This window comes from Nelumbo nucifera, chromosome 8 (genome assembly GCF_055504915.1).
Source record: "Nelumbo nucifera cultivar China Antique chromosome 8, China Antique-T2T, whole genome shotgun sequence".
Classification (NCBI taxonomy): domain Eukaryota; kingdom Viridiplantae; phylum Streptophyta; class Magnoliopsida; order Proteales; family Nelumbonaceae; genus Nelumbo; species Nelumbo nucifera.
In genome coordinates this window covers 6253882-6270920 of record NC_142656.1, presented here as the reverse complement: position 1 = coordinate 6270920, position 17039 = coordinate 6253882, and the positions used below count along the sequence as shown (strand labels likewise).

At 37.4% G+C, this 17039-nt stretch overlaps 1 protein-coding gene across 5 annotated transcripts in view; it reads right to left on the bottom strand.

The window, feature by feature from the left end:
• LOC104600776 (uncharacterized) overlaps nucleotides 1-17039 on the bottom strand; it is a 34578-nt gene that overhangs the window by 3264 nt on the left and 14275 nt on the right. For 3 of the 5 annotated variants that reach the window (XM_088893440.1, XM_088893441.1, XM_010263915.3), the window contains 4 exons: nucleotides 4238-4341; nucleotides 612-783; nucleotides 378-518; nucleotides 99-279 (listed from right to left, as the gene is read on the bottom strand). In XM_088893440.1, the coding sequence (XP_088749566.1) occupies nucleotides 99-279; nucleotides 378-518; nucleotides 612-783; nucleotides 4238-4341 (598 nt within the window). Of the gene's footprint in view, nucleotides 1-98; nucleotides 280-377; nucleotides 519-611; nucleotides 784-4237; nucleotides 4342-13038; nucleotides 13255-17039 lie in introns of all 5 variants that reach the window. The other 2 variants (XM_088893442.1, XM_088893443.1) reach the window with 2 other exon arrangements.

The window sequence follows — 17039 nt, the reverse complement described above, 5'->3', positions numbered from 1 at the left end:
AAACCAAAGAACAATGAAATCATGTCTCTCATGCCAAAAAAACAATGAAGTAATTGATCATAAAAACAGGGATATAAATAACATAATTATTTGCACACCTGAGGCTAGATTGGCAGGCACTGTTGTATAAGGAGTAGCAGAAACGTGTGAACTCGGTGATGATCTGGTCACATTGTTATTAGGGACATTCATAGATGACTCTTGCTTGGCAGGGTTGGTAGGTACATCAGGAAGTTCCACTTGCAACTTACTGGCAGCCTCAAATGTACTTGGTCCATTCTGCTTACACAGATTCAGAAAGAACATACTAGTCATCAATTCTATAATAATGAAATGTAAGGCAAACAATGGTTGATTGTTAAGTCAGTCTTTCTTACCAGAAAATCCTCAGCAGGCTTTGAGTCTTTATCTGCTAATGAACTAGGATCCCAATCAATGTTATGTTCATGGGCAATCGCAGCCAAAATCTTAATTTTCATCTGACCATCAGGTGCTCTTGCTGATAAGTTCTCAACCAACTGAAACGTGGCAAGATAAATCCTGATGAGTTAAAAAGATAACTAAGTTAGAAGTCATAGTTGCTTCCTCTGAATGCTCAATCTACAACTTACAGTACGGTTTACACCACATTCTGGACGCAGCTCAAGAGATGAAGCAACAAACTCTTTCCCATATTTTGCTGTGAAATGCTTGCGGACCTCCATGAGTTCTGGTACATCTGTGCATCTTGGGGATGCAAATATCAGACTAGATATTGCCTCCTTCAAGTCGATGGGACAGTTTCTGGATATGTGATAGTAAACCCAGTAAGTCTAGCTTTTCAGACAATAGCTGCTAAAAGGCTTAAAATAATATAAAAAAAATGAGGTTTCATAAAGAGTATAATAATCAGATGAATGTGCTCAGATTGGGTAAACCGTGATTGCCCTATCATGTATGTCAGTCATTGGCTTGAAAATAGAAAACGATTCACAATTAATATGCTAACTGAATTTTCAAGATAATGAGTGTGATACATTGACAGGATGTTCATGATTTAATGAGAACATGTTGATTGAATTATCACCCTTCAAAAAAATATAAATTTGTAAACATCCACTTCCCAAGAACCAGAAATGGGGAAAAGAATAACCATACAACAGGGTTTTAACAATAGGTGCATAAAACTTTTCATATTCCAAAAGCTTTGAGGAGGTTTAAAGAATCAAATGAATGATTCCAATGGAGGTGACAACTCCCAATTGGTCACTTGAAAGGAATAAGTGGCAAACTGTACAAATGATCAAAGCAGATACCTAGTCAAAAGTCTGGTCCACAGAGTTCCTTCATATTAAACATGAGATGGATAAAAGGTAATAGAAACTTACGATGAAATCCACTTGGGAGAGAAATCGAAGATGGTTTGGCACAAAAGGACAGTTTTGCTAAAGAAGAAATTTTCAATTTTTTATGTAGACAAAAGGAAAAAAATACCTGGATCAGTTTTATTCCCTTAGGAGTGTTGAATAAACACCTCTGATAAAGAATTTACGGGTTATTATTGTCTATGATGATTGCTTGCAAAAACTAGAGAGAGATATAGAAAGTAGAGAAAGAGAACCCAAAAACACCCAATAGGCACCTATCAATTTAGAGATTATGGTAACCATTCTCCATAAGCATAATATGTAGAAATAGCACTCCAATACCATTCCAACATCTTCCTCTTTCCATCATCAAACCATTAGTTAAATTAAGGTGGTTAATAGGATAGCCTTGGTGACCTGTTACATCTTATCTTGCATATGACAGAAAATTTTTTGGGGAAAAAAAAAACTTAGTTATATGCATATGACTACGTTTTCTTATAACAATTCAGTCAACAGATCCACAAGGAAGACTGAAGACCTTTTGAGATAGCCACTGGGATGCAACCTAAAGGCCTACTGACTAGGTATCTTTGCCACTAGATGCTAGGACCAGCATAAAGGCTAAAGGGTTTGCTTGACACTTAAGGCTGCATTTGGAATCGGTGTAAAATGTCATCAGTGTAAAAGTATACCGATGACGTTTTACACTGAACCGCGATTCAGTGACCTTGCATTCTTGAAAAGTGTGATGTGATTGGTGTAAAGTTTTACATCGATTTTATCGATGTAGTATTTACATTGATAATCAATGCAAAACTTTACATTTGATGAGGTTTTACACCGGCTCACGACGTAAAACTACACTCCATCCAAACGCATGCAAAACTGAACCAGAGTGGAGTTTTACGTCGATCATGATTACACACTCCTTCCAAACGCTGGCAAAATCGAACCGGCGTAAACTTTTACATCGGTTCCTGATTTACACCGATTCCAAATGCAGCCGAAAGAAGATACATGATAAAGTTAGACACAGAATTGCACTTAGAAACGGTGCCTACAAAACAAAGTTATTTATATAGGCATCTATAAATTGTTCTTTCGTCTTACCATGGGAAGAGATGAATAAGGAATGAAAGTTTAAGTAATAATTTTCTGTGCATGTTGTGTTTTATGGAGTGATCCCATTGAAACCCTAGAATGGTTCCAAGTCCTCTTGAAATGACTAGGGTTTCACCCTTTCTTCTCTCTCTAGTATCTTCTTCAACACTTTAAACAACTGTCACAGCCATCTAAAATCCAGCTAAACTCAAGTCTGAATGGTTGAGCTGTTGCTTGCCTTGATTTGGATTGGAGTCATCAGTCCTTTATTGGGTTGGTGTTTTTTGCTTTGTGAGATGGGTGCTCTGATTTTTGCTTTCAAGGGAGTGGAGTTGGGGTTTGGTCGGTTGAATAGTTGTTTCTTTTTTCTCTCGGGCCACTCTCGGGTGATTTCTTATCACCTTTCTTGAATTTTTTGTTTTAATAAATTTTATATCTGCTATCAAAAAAGAAAATGTTTGGAATTTTTATAAGATAAAGTTTAGAGGTATTTGAGTAATTTAAGAAATTCTAAATTTTCTCCACTTTCTCCATTTTACTAAAATTTCTGAGATTTCAAACTAGAATCTCAATCGAATATACAAGCTCATCCTAAAAACTTCAAATTTCAAAACACTGCACCATCCATAATCCCCAACCCTTTTTTTTTATATGTAAACTCTAAATTTGTATTAAAAAACATAATCCCCAACCAAATCTCTTATATATATATATATAACAAAGCCCTCAGATTAGAGAGCTTCTCCTTCAAACAAGTGGCATCTTATTTTCTCAAGAAAGAGCATCTTAAAAGTGGTTATTCCCACTCTCAAACAAAAGCTTCCTTCCTTAGACATGCATCTATCCACTCAAAGAGTAGTTACCTCCACTCTCAAAAAAGCTAACAGTAGTTAATTCCACTAAAAAGAAAAGAAAAAAAAAGCAAAAAACTCATTTCAAATGATGTAGGATCCATAAAGAGGGTATTATTTAGAAATGAAACTTGATTTAATCTCTTAAATTAAATAACAAATCTATACATAAAAAACCAAATAAAATAAGAACCTAAATTTACAGCATAGAAATTGGGTGACAAACAAAATTTATTAGAATACATAAATAAAAAGCAAATTCAACGGGATGCTTTGATTGGTCTTTTACTTGGTACGCCGGTCATTCTCTAGTTCAAATAAAAACAGAAAGATGCCCAACTGACTTTTGCTTAAAACTAACTTTAGAACCTCTTGGCCTATTTATTGCTACATTACAAGGTTATGCATAATGAATGGCAAGCAAATAACTGCCCAAATGAAGTAATGGGCATGTAAAAACCCTTTCACATACAAAGGAAGGAAAAACTACAGAAATCATCTTGAAGATTGATGTAGTAATTCGAACGCCATAAAAGCTGATAACAACCAAGCAAATAACAGAAATCCTTATAAAAATATGCCAATGATTAAAGCTACAAAGAACATAAGATGCAATAAATGCATAAAATGGGAGAAAAAAAGCTGAAGAATATGTTTCATTATATCAAAAGGAAGGAAGAATAATATAATTAGCTCATGTTCTATGGAATCCCATGGTTTCTCTATCTCTAGGTTAAAATGTAGTCATAAACTTTGTGAATTATCATTGTTGACAGGTTCTCCCTGCATGTTCTCTCAGAAAAATTACAAAATGGGCTTCTAGTATGGAAATGAAAACTTCTCTAAAATATTTAAGTAGACAGAAAATTCAAGATGTCCATAGTGGACCAGAGTGGATAACCCAAGAAGGGTCATATGTATATACATAGTACATACTTCTGTGACTCAATTATTGCCAGTTGTGCAGCAATAAGCTCACAATAAATCTCAACAAGGTCATATGCTGCCATAGTCTTCTCCTCCCTCACAACATGTTCAACCTGAAATAAGAGAAAGAAGGCAAGGCAAAATGAAATGAAAAAATGTCTGGAAGAATAGAAGAGAAGATCATCGCCTATGCAAAAATACTACTTCCAGATTCAGCATCACATCATACTTTATCACAATATAAAATCATCTAGCTGACCATTGCACAAGAACTCACATCATGAATATCAGATAACCAATATTTTAAAATTGGCCCACAAACAGTACATAAACAATAAACCAGATATCAAATCAGAAAACACACACACACACACACACAAAACACTGTTTTGTTTCCCTGCATTGCTGTTATTACTTATTAGTAATATTAAATGCATAACTCAATGGAATATATATTTGCAATTATGCGGAAGAGCAGGCACCCACACTGGAAATTCTCATGTTAAACTAAGATGGTTGTTTCCAAGGCAACCCAGGGACATTGGGAACTGGTATTTAGAAACATTGCCGATAGGGTAATGCTACCATATGCAGGACCCTCCAGCAGAGAGGATTCAGAAACAGCTGAAGTGTCGAACTCTTATTACTGATACAGAATCTAAGAGTAGCAGTGTTTATGGCCTATAAGAGGATACGGACACTGCTGGTTATCATAGGATGGATTAAGGATAGGGACAGTCAATAGGCACTGCAGACTGTTCTACCATATCAGCAAAGCAAGGTTTTCTTTCTTTCTTTTGTCTTTTCTTTTAAATCTTGACAGAGAGGCAAGGTATTGTTGATATCCAAAATGAACTACTCATTCTTGTTAGGTTCCTAGATCAGTCAACTCTCTACTTAATGGTCCTGCAAAATAGTGTCTTTCAACAAATAAGCAGCTCTGCGGGGTATTCTTAATCAACCTGAACATGCTTTTTTCATATTTTGTATAGGAGACCTGCTTGAGGTCATTAGGTGTTTCTACTCCTTTTATGGATGCTTTTGCATCTTTTACCACTAATGATATTACCAGAAATTGGCAGTTTATGATGTCCTCTTCTTTGGCTAAAGGAATTCTTTATCATAAAGAATCAACATGAATTTTGATGGTTGCAGTAGAAATCCAGGTCCTTATGGAGTAGGGTGTTTAGGAATTGAGAAGGAAATATTTTAACTCTCTATTCTGGATTTAGTGATTCTACTCAGGCAGAATGGTGAGAAATTTTTTAAGGATTAAAGATGGCAAAATCCCTTAACTACAGAGATGTATTGATTGAAGGGGATTTGCATGTGCCTATAGGCTGGATAAGATGGAACTATACATGGTCATAGAAGTATAGACATACTTTAAGGGAGATCAATAAGCTGGGATTGGAGCTGGAAACAAACTACAAGTGGACAGAATGTTCATCCAACGGCATTGCTGATGGATGAAATTAAATGGTGGCTAGATAAAGTTAGCTGACTAGAAGTGGTGCCTGGCACATTATAGATCTGCATCTTTATCAGTTACACTTTCATACATAATAGATTTACCATTATCAATTAGTAAAGAAAATAAATGAATGAAATTAAATCTACAAAAAAACTCTAGCTTATATACTTGTGAATATAGCATTTGTAAATTTCCATTGACAAATAAATGGAAAGATAATTGGGAAGAAAAAAATAGGAAGATAATTAAGAGTTAACAACCAATTATCACAAAGAAAAACTATGTATCATCATTTAACATCAACATGGAGTTGCTACATGTGTGTATGCATGCATATGAATTTTACACACCTAGGTAAAAATAGTTGAATTGAGGTTTCAAGGACATAAAGAAGAAAACAGATGAAAGAGGCAGGCAGAAAGAAAATGGAGAGACACAATTGCCCTACTTGAATGCACCTTAGGAACCCTAACTTTCATTAACAAAGATCTTAAGGATCACAATGTAGGACATCAATACCTGTCTTATGTCCAACTTTGGTTCCTTCATAGAAGGAGGGAAGGACAACCTGCTGATTGACACCACTACATAACCTATGTTGTCACATGAAGTTTAAATTCTTTAAAACATGGGTGGCTTAGCTTTGTTATCCACCATCAAACCCCATGAAGGAGTAAAGGTTTTTTCAAAATTTTGGGGAAAAAATCTCAATTAGCTCAAATCAAATGTTTTGTGTTGATGGCACTTGAAATAAAACCATCCCATCTCAAAGTTTCAATCAGAGCTCTTTTTATAGATAAGAAACAAATTTTATTAGGAAAAAAAGAATGTAAGGTATAAAAGGACATAACAATGAGGAAGGGGGGACACAAACAACAAAGATCCAGCTTAAAAACCACCAAGATGTGTCAACAGAGCTCTAAAACACTAATACAGCCCAAAGTTTCAAAGGAAAAAATGAAAATTCACTCCTACCAGTCCCATCCCTAACAAGGTTGTCCGTCATCAACTTGATCCCAAAATCCATCAGAACAGGATGTTCAATCTAGAAGACAAGGATCTAAACTTCCTAACATGCCAATAATAGGTACAAAGACCATAGGAACCATCAAGAGTCCAACCAATAACAATAGAATCCTCCCCTACCTGGGTGTGTTCCAACTCTATAAGACACCCCTCTAAGACCTCAAGGTTGTCCGTCATCAACTTGATCCCAAAATCCATCAGAACAGGATGTTCAATCTAGAAGACAAGGCTCTAAACTTCCTAACATACCAATAATAGGTACAAAGACCATAGGAACCATCAAGAGTCCAACCAATAACAATAGAATCCTCCCCTACCTGGGTGTGTTCCAACTCTATAAGACACCCCTCTAAGACCTCAAGGTTGTCCGTCATCAACTTGATCCCAAAATCCATCAGAACAGGATGTTCAATCTAGAAGACAAGGCTCTAAACTTCCTAACATACCAATAATAGGTACAAAGACCATAGGAACCATCAAGAGTCCAACCAATAACAATAGAATCCTCCCCTACCTGGGTGTGTTCCAACTCTATAAGACACCCCTCTAAGACCTCAAGGAAGTTTGCTCATCAAAAGGACCAGAGAAAACCATAACAATCTCAGCCACATCATCCCTAAGCACATCTTCAATTCCAGAAGCCTTGGGTTCCCCATAGAGCACCCATTGAAGTTAAACTTAATATCTTCTTGAGGGGAATGACAGCTGCCCAACAAGACATCTATGAAAAATAAAAGCATGCAACCACCTGCCAAGCTTTGAAATTTGAATTCATTGAAATGCCTCTGAACTTGTCTCTTATCAAAATCCAATGGGCAACTCTACCAGACATCAAATCAACAATATTTTCATAGAACTACATCTTGTAGGGAAATTTCCTAGAATTTCTTTCCTCCCAAATGTTCCATAAAGTAGTAGCATGAGTACTACTCTCCACATAATGTTCCCCTCCTAGATGGTGATGTAGGATGCAAAATATTGAACATTCCAAGTTAATGGCGAATACTTAAGCTTCAAATCACTATATCAAAGAGAAAACATGTCAAGTTAGTCACTATTCTCGCTGCCAAAATTTGAGGTGTTAAAAGTTGTCTGTTTGGATTGATTTCGGTGTTGTTCTATGATACCTGGATACCCCCATACAAGGGTGCCATATCATGTTGGATACTTCAAATTTGATGTAAATTTTGTATTTGACACCTTGTCCAGCCATGTCTTTGTATCTAGGTTACATAGGTTCATTAGAAAATTTTAACATTCAAGGGCCCTAGGGCCAACCCGAGATTTCTAGGTGTAAGAGTATGGATATGGCATTCGTTGTCAAACCCCAAAAGTCCAAGGAACTCACTGGCGGTGGAGATGGGAACCAGCCGGACCCCTGGAGGGGGCTGCACCTGCACTAGATACCCTCCAACGAGGGATCGGGCCATCATAGTTCTCCAGCAGTAGAATTCTGGAGGGTGGCAATCGGAGGAGGAGAGTGAGAGCTGGTGGAGAAGGGGAATGTCAATGGAAATTGGAGGGAACCCACAAGGAAAAGAGGGGAGAGAGAGAGAGGGGGGGGGGGAGGGAGGGAGGGAAGAAGGGAGAGGGAGAAGAGAGTGTAACTTAAAAATAAGTTTTGAGAAGGAAAGTGTGGCGATCGCCTATCTACAGTGTAGATGACACTTTTATTTTGTGAGGAAGGTGAAATGGAATGGGTGAATCACTTAAAGCTGTCGGTACAACTCTTTGCTAGAAATGTCAAATTTAAAAATAAATTTTGAGAAGAGTTGCATTGCTGGGATCAACATGGCTAAAGGGGAGATGTGATGGTAGAGTGTGCAAACATTTTAGGGTGTAGCAATAGTCCATGGCCTCTAACCTATCTAGGTCTACCCCTTGGTGCTAAATGCTAATCCTAAAGAAGTTAGCTTCTGGAAACCTTCCCTCAAACTCTCTAGCGGATGACCGAGTTTGGACATGTACCCCTTCTGGTTCTTTCTCTTGTGCTTTTTTCTATAGAGCCCTCTCTCAACCCTCCTTTAGTTCTTTGCCTTCTTTCCCAGCTAATGAGCTTTGGTGCAAGCTTCTGGAATTGGAGCTTTCTATTGGGAAGCTATCCATGAAAAGATCAACACTTGTGAACTGCTTCAAAGAAAGCACAAAAATTGGAGTATATCCCCACACTGGTGTGTTTTATGCAAAGCTAATAGTGAGAACTGTTACCATCTACTTATCTTTTGTACTTTTACTGCATATATTTGGGAATAGTTTTTCTCTTTGTTTGGGTGTAGGTGGAATCCTCCGATTGATGTGCAAAGCTTGTTCACTCCTAAATTCTTTCTGTGGCTAAAGAAGAAGGGAAGACTAATGTGGGGATGCACTAGAGCGGCAATATTATGGAGAATATGGGAAGAAAGGAATTTAAGAATATTCTTGGAGGAAGAAAGAAGAAAGGAAGGCTTGATTGAAACAATAATGATTAGGGTGGCTCAATGACTCAAATCTCTAGAAACCTTTACTAATGTTACTACGGACGACATTTTTAGAAAATGGAAGGAAGTGGCAAATTCTGTCCCATATAAAATAAAACTAAACTTTGATGGTAGTATCATGGGAAACCCAAGACCATCAGGAATTGGAGGTGTATTTAGTAGGGATGCAAATGGATCGAATCAGGGTATATTCGAATACGATCCGATATTCTTCATGTCCGGATCCAATCCGAAGATCTGATTGGATCTGATAGGACTCGATTTGAATTCGAATCCTATCGGTAATTTGGATCTTCATATCTGATCCGATCCGACTTGTTTTCTTTAAAAATTACTAAAACAAAAATAAAATATACTAATTTAAATAAAGTAAAAACAAAAAATACAAGTATTTTTTGTTTTATTTTCATCATATATATACATGTTTTGACAAAAACATAAATAATATAACAAATTTATAAAAAAAATAATATAAAAATATATTTATAAATAAATAAATAACATATATATGTATTATATATATATATACTTATAAATATATAATATACATCGGATCGGATGGGGGTGATCTGAATACGACCGGATTTCTGATCGGATCATATTATCCGATCCGAAGATCCGAACAGGGGTGATCCGAATTAAACCAAATCGAATCGGATCGGATCAGATCATGATCTGATCCATTTGCACCCCTAGTATTTAGGAATGAAGAGGGGAGAATAATTGCCTTATATTCAGACTTGATGAGGAGGGAGGCTCTCTTAGAGCAGAAGTCTTGGCAATGATGGAAGGAGTTCAAAGGGAAAGGTCTTTGAACATTAGGAAATTAATAGTGAAAGGGGATTCACAATTGGTTATAAATTGGCTTCATAGTTGTAGAGAGACTGGGCCAAATGGGCCCTAATATTTGTTTTATGTTTAAGTAGTGTTCTATCTGTTTTATGAGTTAATGGGCCTTCTCTTAATGGGCTTGTTAATCTCTTTTTAATTTCTTTTAAGTTCTTGCTTTGCTGGCCCGCTAGACCTGTTCATGGGTCGGGTCGGGCCGGGCTTTTACTCTTCATTAACAGAAATATGTTAGGCCCGAGCCCGAGCCCGGCCCGACCAACGAGCCTACAACTTGGGCCCGAGCTCGAAGCCCGACCTAAAAAAAAAAATAGAAATTTTCCCTATTCAATAATCAATATAAATCAGAATTTATTTACATTAAAAAAATATATAAATTCAATAATCAGGATTGGGCGCGCTTAGCGCTTGGGAGGTGCAGTTTGATCCCCAGAAGTGTGCGATTGAGATTTGAAGAAGGTTGGGAAGCTCCGGTAGGAGCAGCTACTTCTCTCTTCCTCCCCGACAGTCAAGTGCAGTGAAACCCTAGTTTTTGAATCTCAAGGTACTGTACTGACCTTAGTTAGGTCTATAAAGATTGAAAAGCTAGTTTTTTTTTAATTTTCATTTGATCAATGGAGCAATCTGGAAGTGAAATGATGCAGATGTCGGTATTCGGGGTTGGTCCGGTAGATTCCTTTTTGACTGGTGTGACCACAATCAAACTAGATGGAACCAATTATCTAGCCTAGGGGCACAATCCATACGGATTTATGTTTGCAGTAGAGGTAAACTAGGGTATCTCACAGGTAGTAAGGTGAAACCTACAAAGACAAACCGTGCATATGAGAAATGGATGCAGGAGAACTACATAGTGATTGAGTGGTTGGTAAATTCTATGTAGCCCTATATAAGTCAGCATTACCTCTGGATGATCTCAGCCAAGGAGATTTGGGACAGTGTCATGGAAACATATTCATAGAAGTTAAATGTTGCAAGAGCCTATAAGTTGAAAAGTGATGTAAACAATCTGAGATATGGGGAGAAGAGTGTAGCAGTTTATTACTCCATGTTGAAGTCACTATGGCAGGAAATTGATGTTACGGAAACAGTTGTATGGGAGAGTACTAAAGATGCAAAGACATTTAGAAAACTAGTGGAACGAAACAGGTGTTTGAGTTTCTCATAGAACTCAACCCTGAGTTCGACATTACTAGGTAGAACTTCCTGGCCAAAGATGAGGTCACTCTTGTCCAAGCATATGCCATGGTAAGTAGTGAAGAGAGTAGGCGGCAAGTACAGTTACAAGGACCACCTACAGAACACTTTGCACATGCTGGAATAAAGGCGAAGGGGCCGATTGAGAAGAAGGAAGTAATATGTGAATACTACAAGAAGCCAAAGCATACTAAGGACACTTGTTGGAAACTTCATCCAGATCTTCTCTCGGATAGGTTTCGAAACAACAACTTAAAGAAGAATGATTAGTCTGGGTAGCCTAAGAATGCTAATGTTGCCATAATGCCTGAGGGTGAAAACAAGGAAAGTGATGACGGAGTGGCAAGATGGCTAGAAAGGGATTTCGAGGAAGAAGAGATTAAGAAAGTTGTCTTTCTAATGGATAGATCCAAAGCTCCAGGTCCAGATGGCTTTACAATGGGTTTTTATCAAGACTGTTGGGAGGTGTTGAAAGAGGATTTAGTTGAAGTCTTCAAGGAATTTGCAGACAATCACACTATAAGCCCTGGAATTAATGCCACCTTTTTGGCCTTGATACCTAAGAAGAATGATGCCAACCACCCAAAAGATTATAGGCCTATTAGTTTGGTGACAAGCATCTATAAAATTCTGGCTAAAGTGCTCTCGTTGAGGATCAAAACAGTCCTCCCTTCTATCATTAGTGAAACCCAGGGGGCTTTCATTCAAGGGCGATGATTTGGTGGACTTGAAGTTTCTATTAGAGGTTATGCAAAACTGTGGATTTGGGGACAAGTGTAGTTGGATTTTTGGGTGTACTTGTCACTACTCTATTCTGGTAAATGGTATGGTGAGTAGACCTGTTCATGGGCCGGGTGGCCCGACGAGCCGGCCCGGCCCGGCCCCCGGACGGGCTTAAACAGGTATATGGGCCCGCGGGCTTGACCTCGGGCCAAAAAGCCCGGCCCGCAATAAATTCGAGCCGGGCTCGGGATTTTCCAAAATAGCCTGGCCCGACTTATAACTGAACCTAAGTAAAAACCCTAGTCCCTAGTTGAGTACCCTTTTTTTTTCTCCTCTTTGCCTCTTTCTCTTCTCTTTTCCAGCCGAACCCTTCTTCTCCAATCTCCACATCCTCCACAGTCCACACTCCACAATTCTCATCCTCACACTCTCAGGCAGCCACAATCGGCGAGGCGGCGAACGATCACCGGCACAACAACTCCGGCGGCGGCGGTGAGCTCTCTCTCTCTCTCTCTCTCTCTCTCAGACGCGAACTAATCATTGTCAAAATCACAGGTCAGGCTCACAGCTCACAGACCACAGTCACCGACTCACCGCGAACTCTCCAGCGAATACAATCACCAACGGCGGTGGTGAGTCCTCTTTACCATTTTATTCTATTACAATATTTAGTGTTTACTGTTTACAATGTTTAGTGTTTACTCTTTACCATTTTATGCTATTGTTTGTCTTACTGTTTACAATGCTATTGTTCTATTACGGTTTACAAATTACAACAGAATCTGCGACAACAATAGAATCTTAACTATTTGCTCAAGTCTTCGATACAAGCATTAATGCAGGTGCTTCTTCCAAACAACTTTGACATTGAGTACCATCACTGACCATTCCAATTGTCATCTTCCACACTTGACACTTCCTCGTGTGGTGTATAAATATATACCGGATTAAATAACTTGTTGCCAACCGTCCAAGTATAAATGGTGAAGGTTGATCATTTCAATAAGTAATACACTATAACACTAATACGTAGACAAAACAACTTGATATAAGATAGAGAAACTCACTGTCAAGTGTCAAAGTGTCAAGCAACATCACCCACGATCGTCATATATCATTCTCACTGTGCAAACAACTAGCCATCCTTTATATTAGAATTAGAAGGTCTTCCAATGTTGAATTGCCGGTTGCCGCTCCAGTTCTTTCAGCAGATCATCAATAGCCATTCGGTCTTGATGAATCAACGCCTCCTCCCACCAACTTTATTTTCTTGTAAACCTTCACTTTATTTATTTAGGAGTTAGGACGAACGAGAAGAACTTCAGCAACGCAATTAATATCCAACTGTGCTATATGTTGTCACAACTTCTATTAGAACTCTGAGAGTTGGGAACTTGGGTTTCTCCAGTTTTGGATCCATTCATAATTTCATCTTTCCCATCATCTTTTGGGTCCAGATCTTGAGTGGTAGGAGAAGACAGCAACTCATGGTATGGTGCTGCTAACATGGCAAGTTACTCAATTAATCTGATGGAAATCATGATAGGAGGGTTTTCAGATACACAGGTGACAGGACAATTCAGTGGACACCGGAAAGAGGGTTTGCATGCGGAACCCATTCTCACTCTGCCAAGGGTGCCTCTTTCCTTGTCAGTGAATAAAGTTTTCTGTAGATTTCCAGTGGGGTTTTGAAAGTAAGCCTACGGTTCTGTTTTCCAAATTTACTTACTGCTGAAAACAAGGCAATGGCGGCAAGATACGCTCGGAGATCATGCACGAGGTGGAAGTGTCTGAAGACATCATTGCGTCTAGTGTTTCATGTAGCTAAAGTTGGTCTGTTGGTGCTGCTTGAAGAATTGGTGGGTATTAGCATCAATCTAGTGTTTCATGTATCAAATTTACTTACTGCAGTCAAAGGGTTCATCTTTTCTTTTCTTTTCATTCATTCATTTTTTTTTTTTTTGCTATTTTTTGAGGGAGGTTGCATTGAGGTTGTTGGGGGTTGGGGTCCATGTGTGCTGTATCTGACTGTAACCTGAATCTGGGCCACAGGGAGTTATCACTTCAGAGAGCTAACTTACTTTTGGTGCTACAAGTCCTAGAGGCTCCATGGAAGAGTGTGGCTTATGCAGCAGTGAAATGTCACATTCTCAGAAGGTGGATTTGTTTCAGGTTTTGATGGGCAGATGGTTGTAGCAAAGGAAGGGGAGTTGTTTAGGTAAGAAGGCCCTCTGTTGGTTGATGTGCTTTTCTGATGCTGATAATGATCTAAGCATCAATACAAGGCTTCTTCTTTAGAAAAAGAGGGGAGATTCTTAGATTATTGGAGGTGGTGTCACTGATGAATCTAAAATTGGGGTTGCTAGAGGAAGTGAAAGAACCACAAGTACATCAAGCATTCAAGGTTGAAAAACTATTACCAATTAAGGGAATCATTACATAAATGAATGTTGTAAAGTCACTGGGTTTTCTCTTTTTAGGTGGCAAAGAACTACTAAAGTTATGTTCAGAAGGTTGGGACTTGGGAGATGAAGAAGATAGAATAAGTGAAACTAGGAAGGCTGGCTTAGCTAAGGAAAGGACAAGTACAGAGGCTTTGGAACCTGAAAATGTTGATGAAGTTGAGGGGCTACTCAAGGTTGTTGGGGGTTGGGTCCTTGGTACATGTTGTAACCGAGATCATTTTTCCCCCAAGCATTAAGGTTGAACTCAGCTCTTTTATATTGAATTTATATTCTTTTTTAATGTAAATAAATTATGATTTATATTGATTACTGAATTCATAATTTATATTCCTTTTTTAATGTAAATAAATTTTGATTTATATTGATTATTGAATTTAGAATTTATACTGAATTTATATTCTTTTTTAATGTAAATAAATTCTGATTTATATTGATTATTGAATTTAGAATTAATTCAGAATTTATATTGGATAATCTGCAATTGTTTTTTTTTGCAGATTCAGAAATTATATTCTTTTTTAATGTAAACAAATGATTATTTTTCTTTTAGTTTTTTATTTAATATATGCTTGTCTTATTGATAAAATTAGAATTCATTATGCAAGTTATTTCATATTTAATAATTACTATCATGTCAATGGCAAGTGAAAATGCGGCTGTTGGAGTAGATATAGTTGATGACGACTATCAAGAGTTTGACCAGACTTCCACTAAGAAAATATTGACATCTAAGGTGTGGGAAGAAATGGAAAAGATTAATTCGGAGAAGGCACGATGTAAGCACTGCATGAAAATATTACAAGGTAAGTCAAGTAAGGGAACTACTCACTTGAAGCGTCATTTAGAGCGTTGCCCTAAACGTAGAATTCAAGACATTAGACAGTACAAAGTAACTACTCAATCAAACACTGATGGGAGTACTTCTTTGAAAAACTACAAGTTTGATCAAAAAGAGTCTCGTAGGGCATTATCAATTTTTCTTGTATGTGGAAAACACCCTTTTACTATTGTTGAAGAACCTGGATTTAGATTCTTTATTCAATCTATAAATCCTGAATTTAAAAATGTGAGTAGGCATACTGCTAAAAAAGATATCATGTCTAGTTATGTGAAAGAGAGAGAGGGTGTGAAAAGTGATTTGTCTAATATACTTGGTCGGATTTGTTTAACTTCCGATAATTGGAGATCTGAGCACACTGATGATGAATTCATGTGTATAACTGCTCATTGGATTGACAACAATTGGAAATTACAGAAAAGAATTATTCGCTTTAAAGCTTTGGCACCTCCTTTTGATGGACTATCTTTAGCAGATGAGGTGGTCATGTGCTTAAGCGAATGGAATATCGACCAGAAAATTTTTAGCATCACATTAGATAATGCTAGTTACAATGATGTGATGGCTAACTCTTTGAAATTGAGATCTTCAATACATAAATCTTTGGTGTGTGGTGGTGATTTTTTCAAAATTCGTTGTTGTAGCCATATTTTGAATCTTATTGTGCAAGCTGGTTTGAATATTGTTGATGATGTTGTTTCTAAGATTTGGGATGGTGTGAAAAATATAAAGAAATCAGCTGTGCGGAAGCATAGATTTTATGAACTTGCTGAAAAAAGTTTTCACTTAAACACAACTAGAAGATTGAGGTTAAATATGTGTGTGAGATGGAATTCAACTTATTTGATGCTTGAACATGCCATTTATTATAAGCAAGTCTTACAACATTGAGGGCAAAGGGATAACATTTTTACAATGTTTATGCTTTCGGAAGAATAATGGGGAAAAGTGGATAAACTTCACAAGTTCTTAAAGGTTTTTTATGATGTTACTTGCATGTTTTCTGCCACTAAGTACCCTACTTCAAACATTTACTTCAAGGGAGTGTGGATGATTCATAGACATTTGATGTTAGTGAGTAAGGAACCTCAGAATTTTATGACTGACATGGTTAGAAAAATGGAGAAATTTGATAAATATTGGGTTGAATATAGTATGATTTTGTCTTGTGCTGCTGTGTTGGGTCCTCGTTGCAAGATTAGGTTAGTGGAGTATTGTTTTGATAAACTTTATGGGGATGAAGTTGAGGAGCATGTTAATGCTATAACTAAAACTCTCCATGATTTGTTTAATGAATACAAAGAAAATTTTTCCTCCACCTCTTTTGTTGGATCTTCTAGTCAATTTGACATGAGTGAGAGAAATGATGATGGTGATGGGTTTGAGGATTATGAGCAATTTTTGAATTCAAAAAGAAAGATTCAAAGTGAAAAAACTCAATTAGACCTTTACTTGGAGGAACAAAACCTTGATATCAAAGCAGATGTTGATGTTTTGGAGTATTGGAATAAGAGTTCACTTAGGTATCTTGAATTGGCATCAATGGCTCGAGATATTTTGGCTATTCCTATTTCCACAGTTGCATCCGAATCTGCATTTAGCATTGGAAAGAAGGTGATCAATCATTTGAGAAGTTCACTTAAGTCCAAGACAATTCAAGCTTTGGTTTGTCTTGAAGATTGGCTTCGTGCACAAGGCCTTGTATTAGGTAATTTTTTTATTTATTGTTTATTAAAACATATGATTCATTGATTTTTTCTAATAG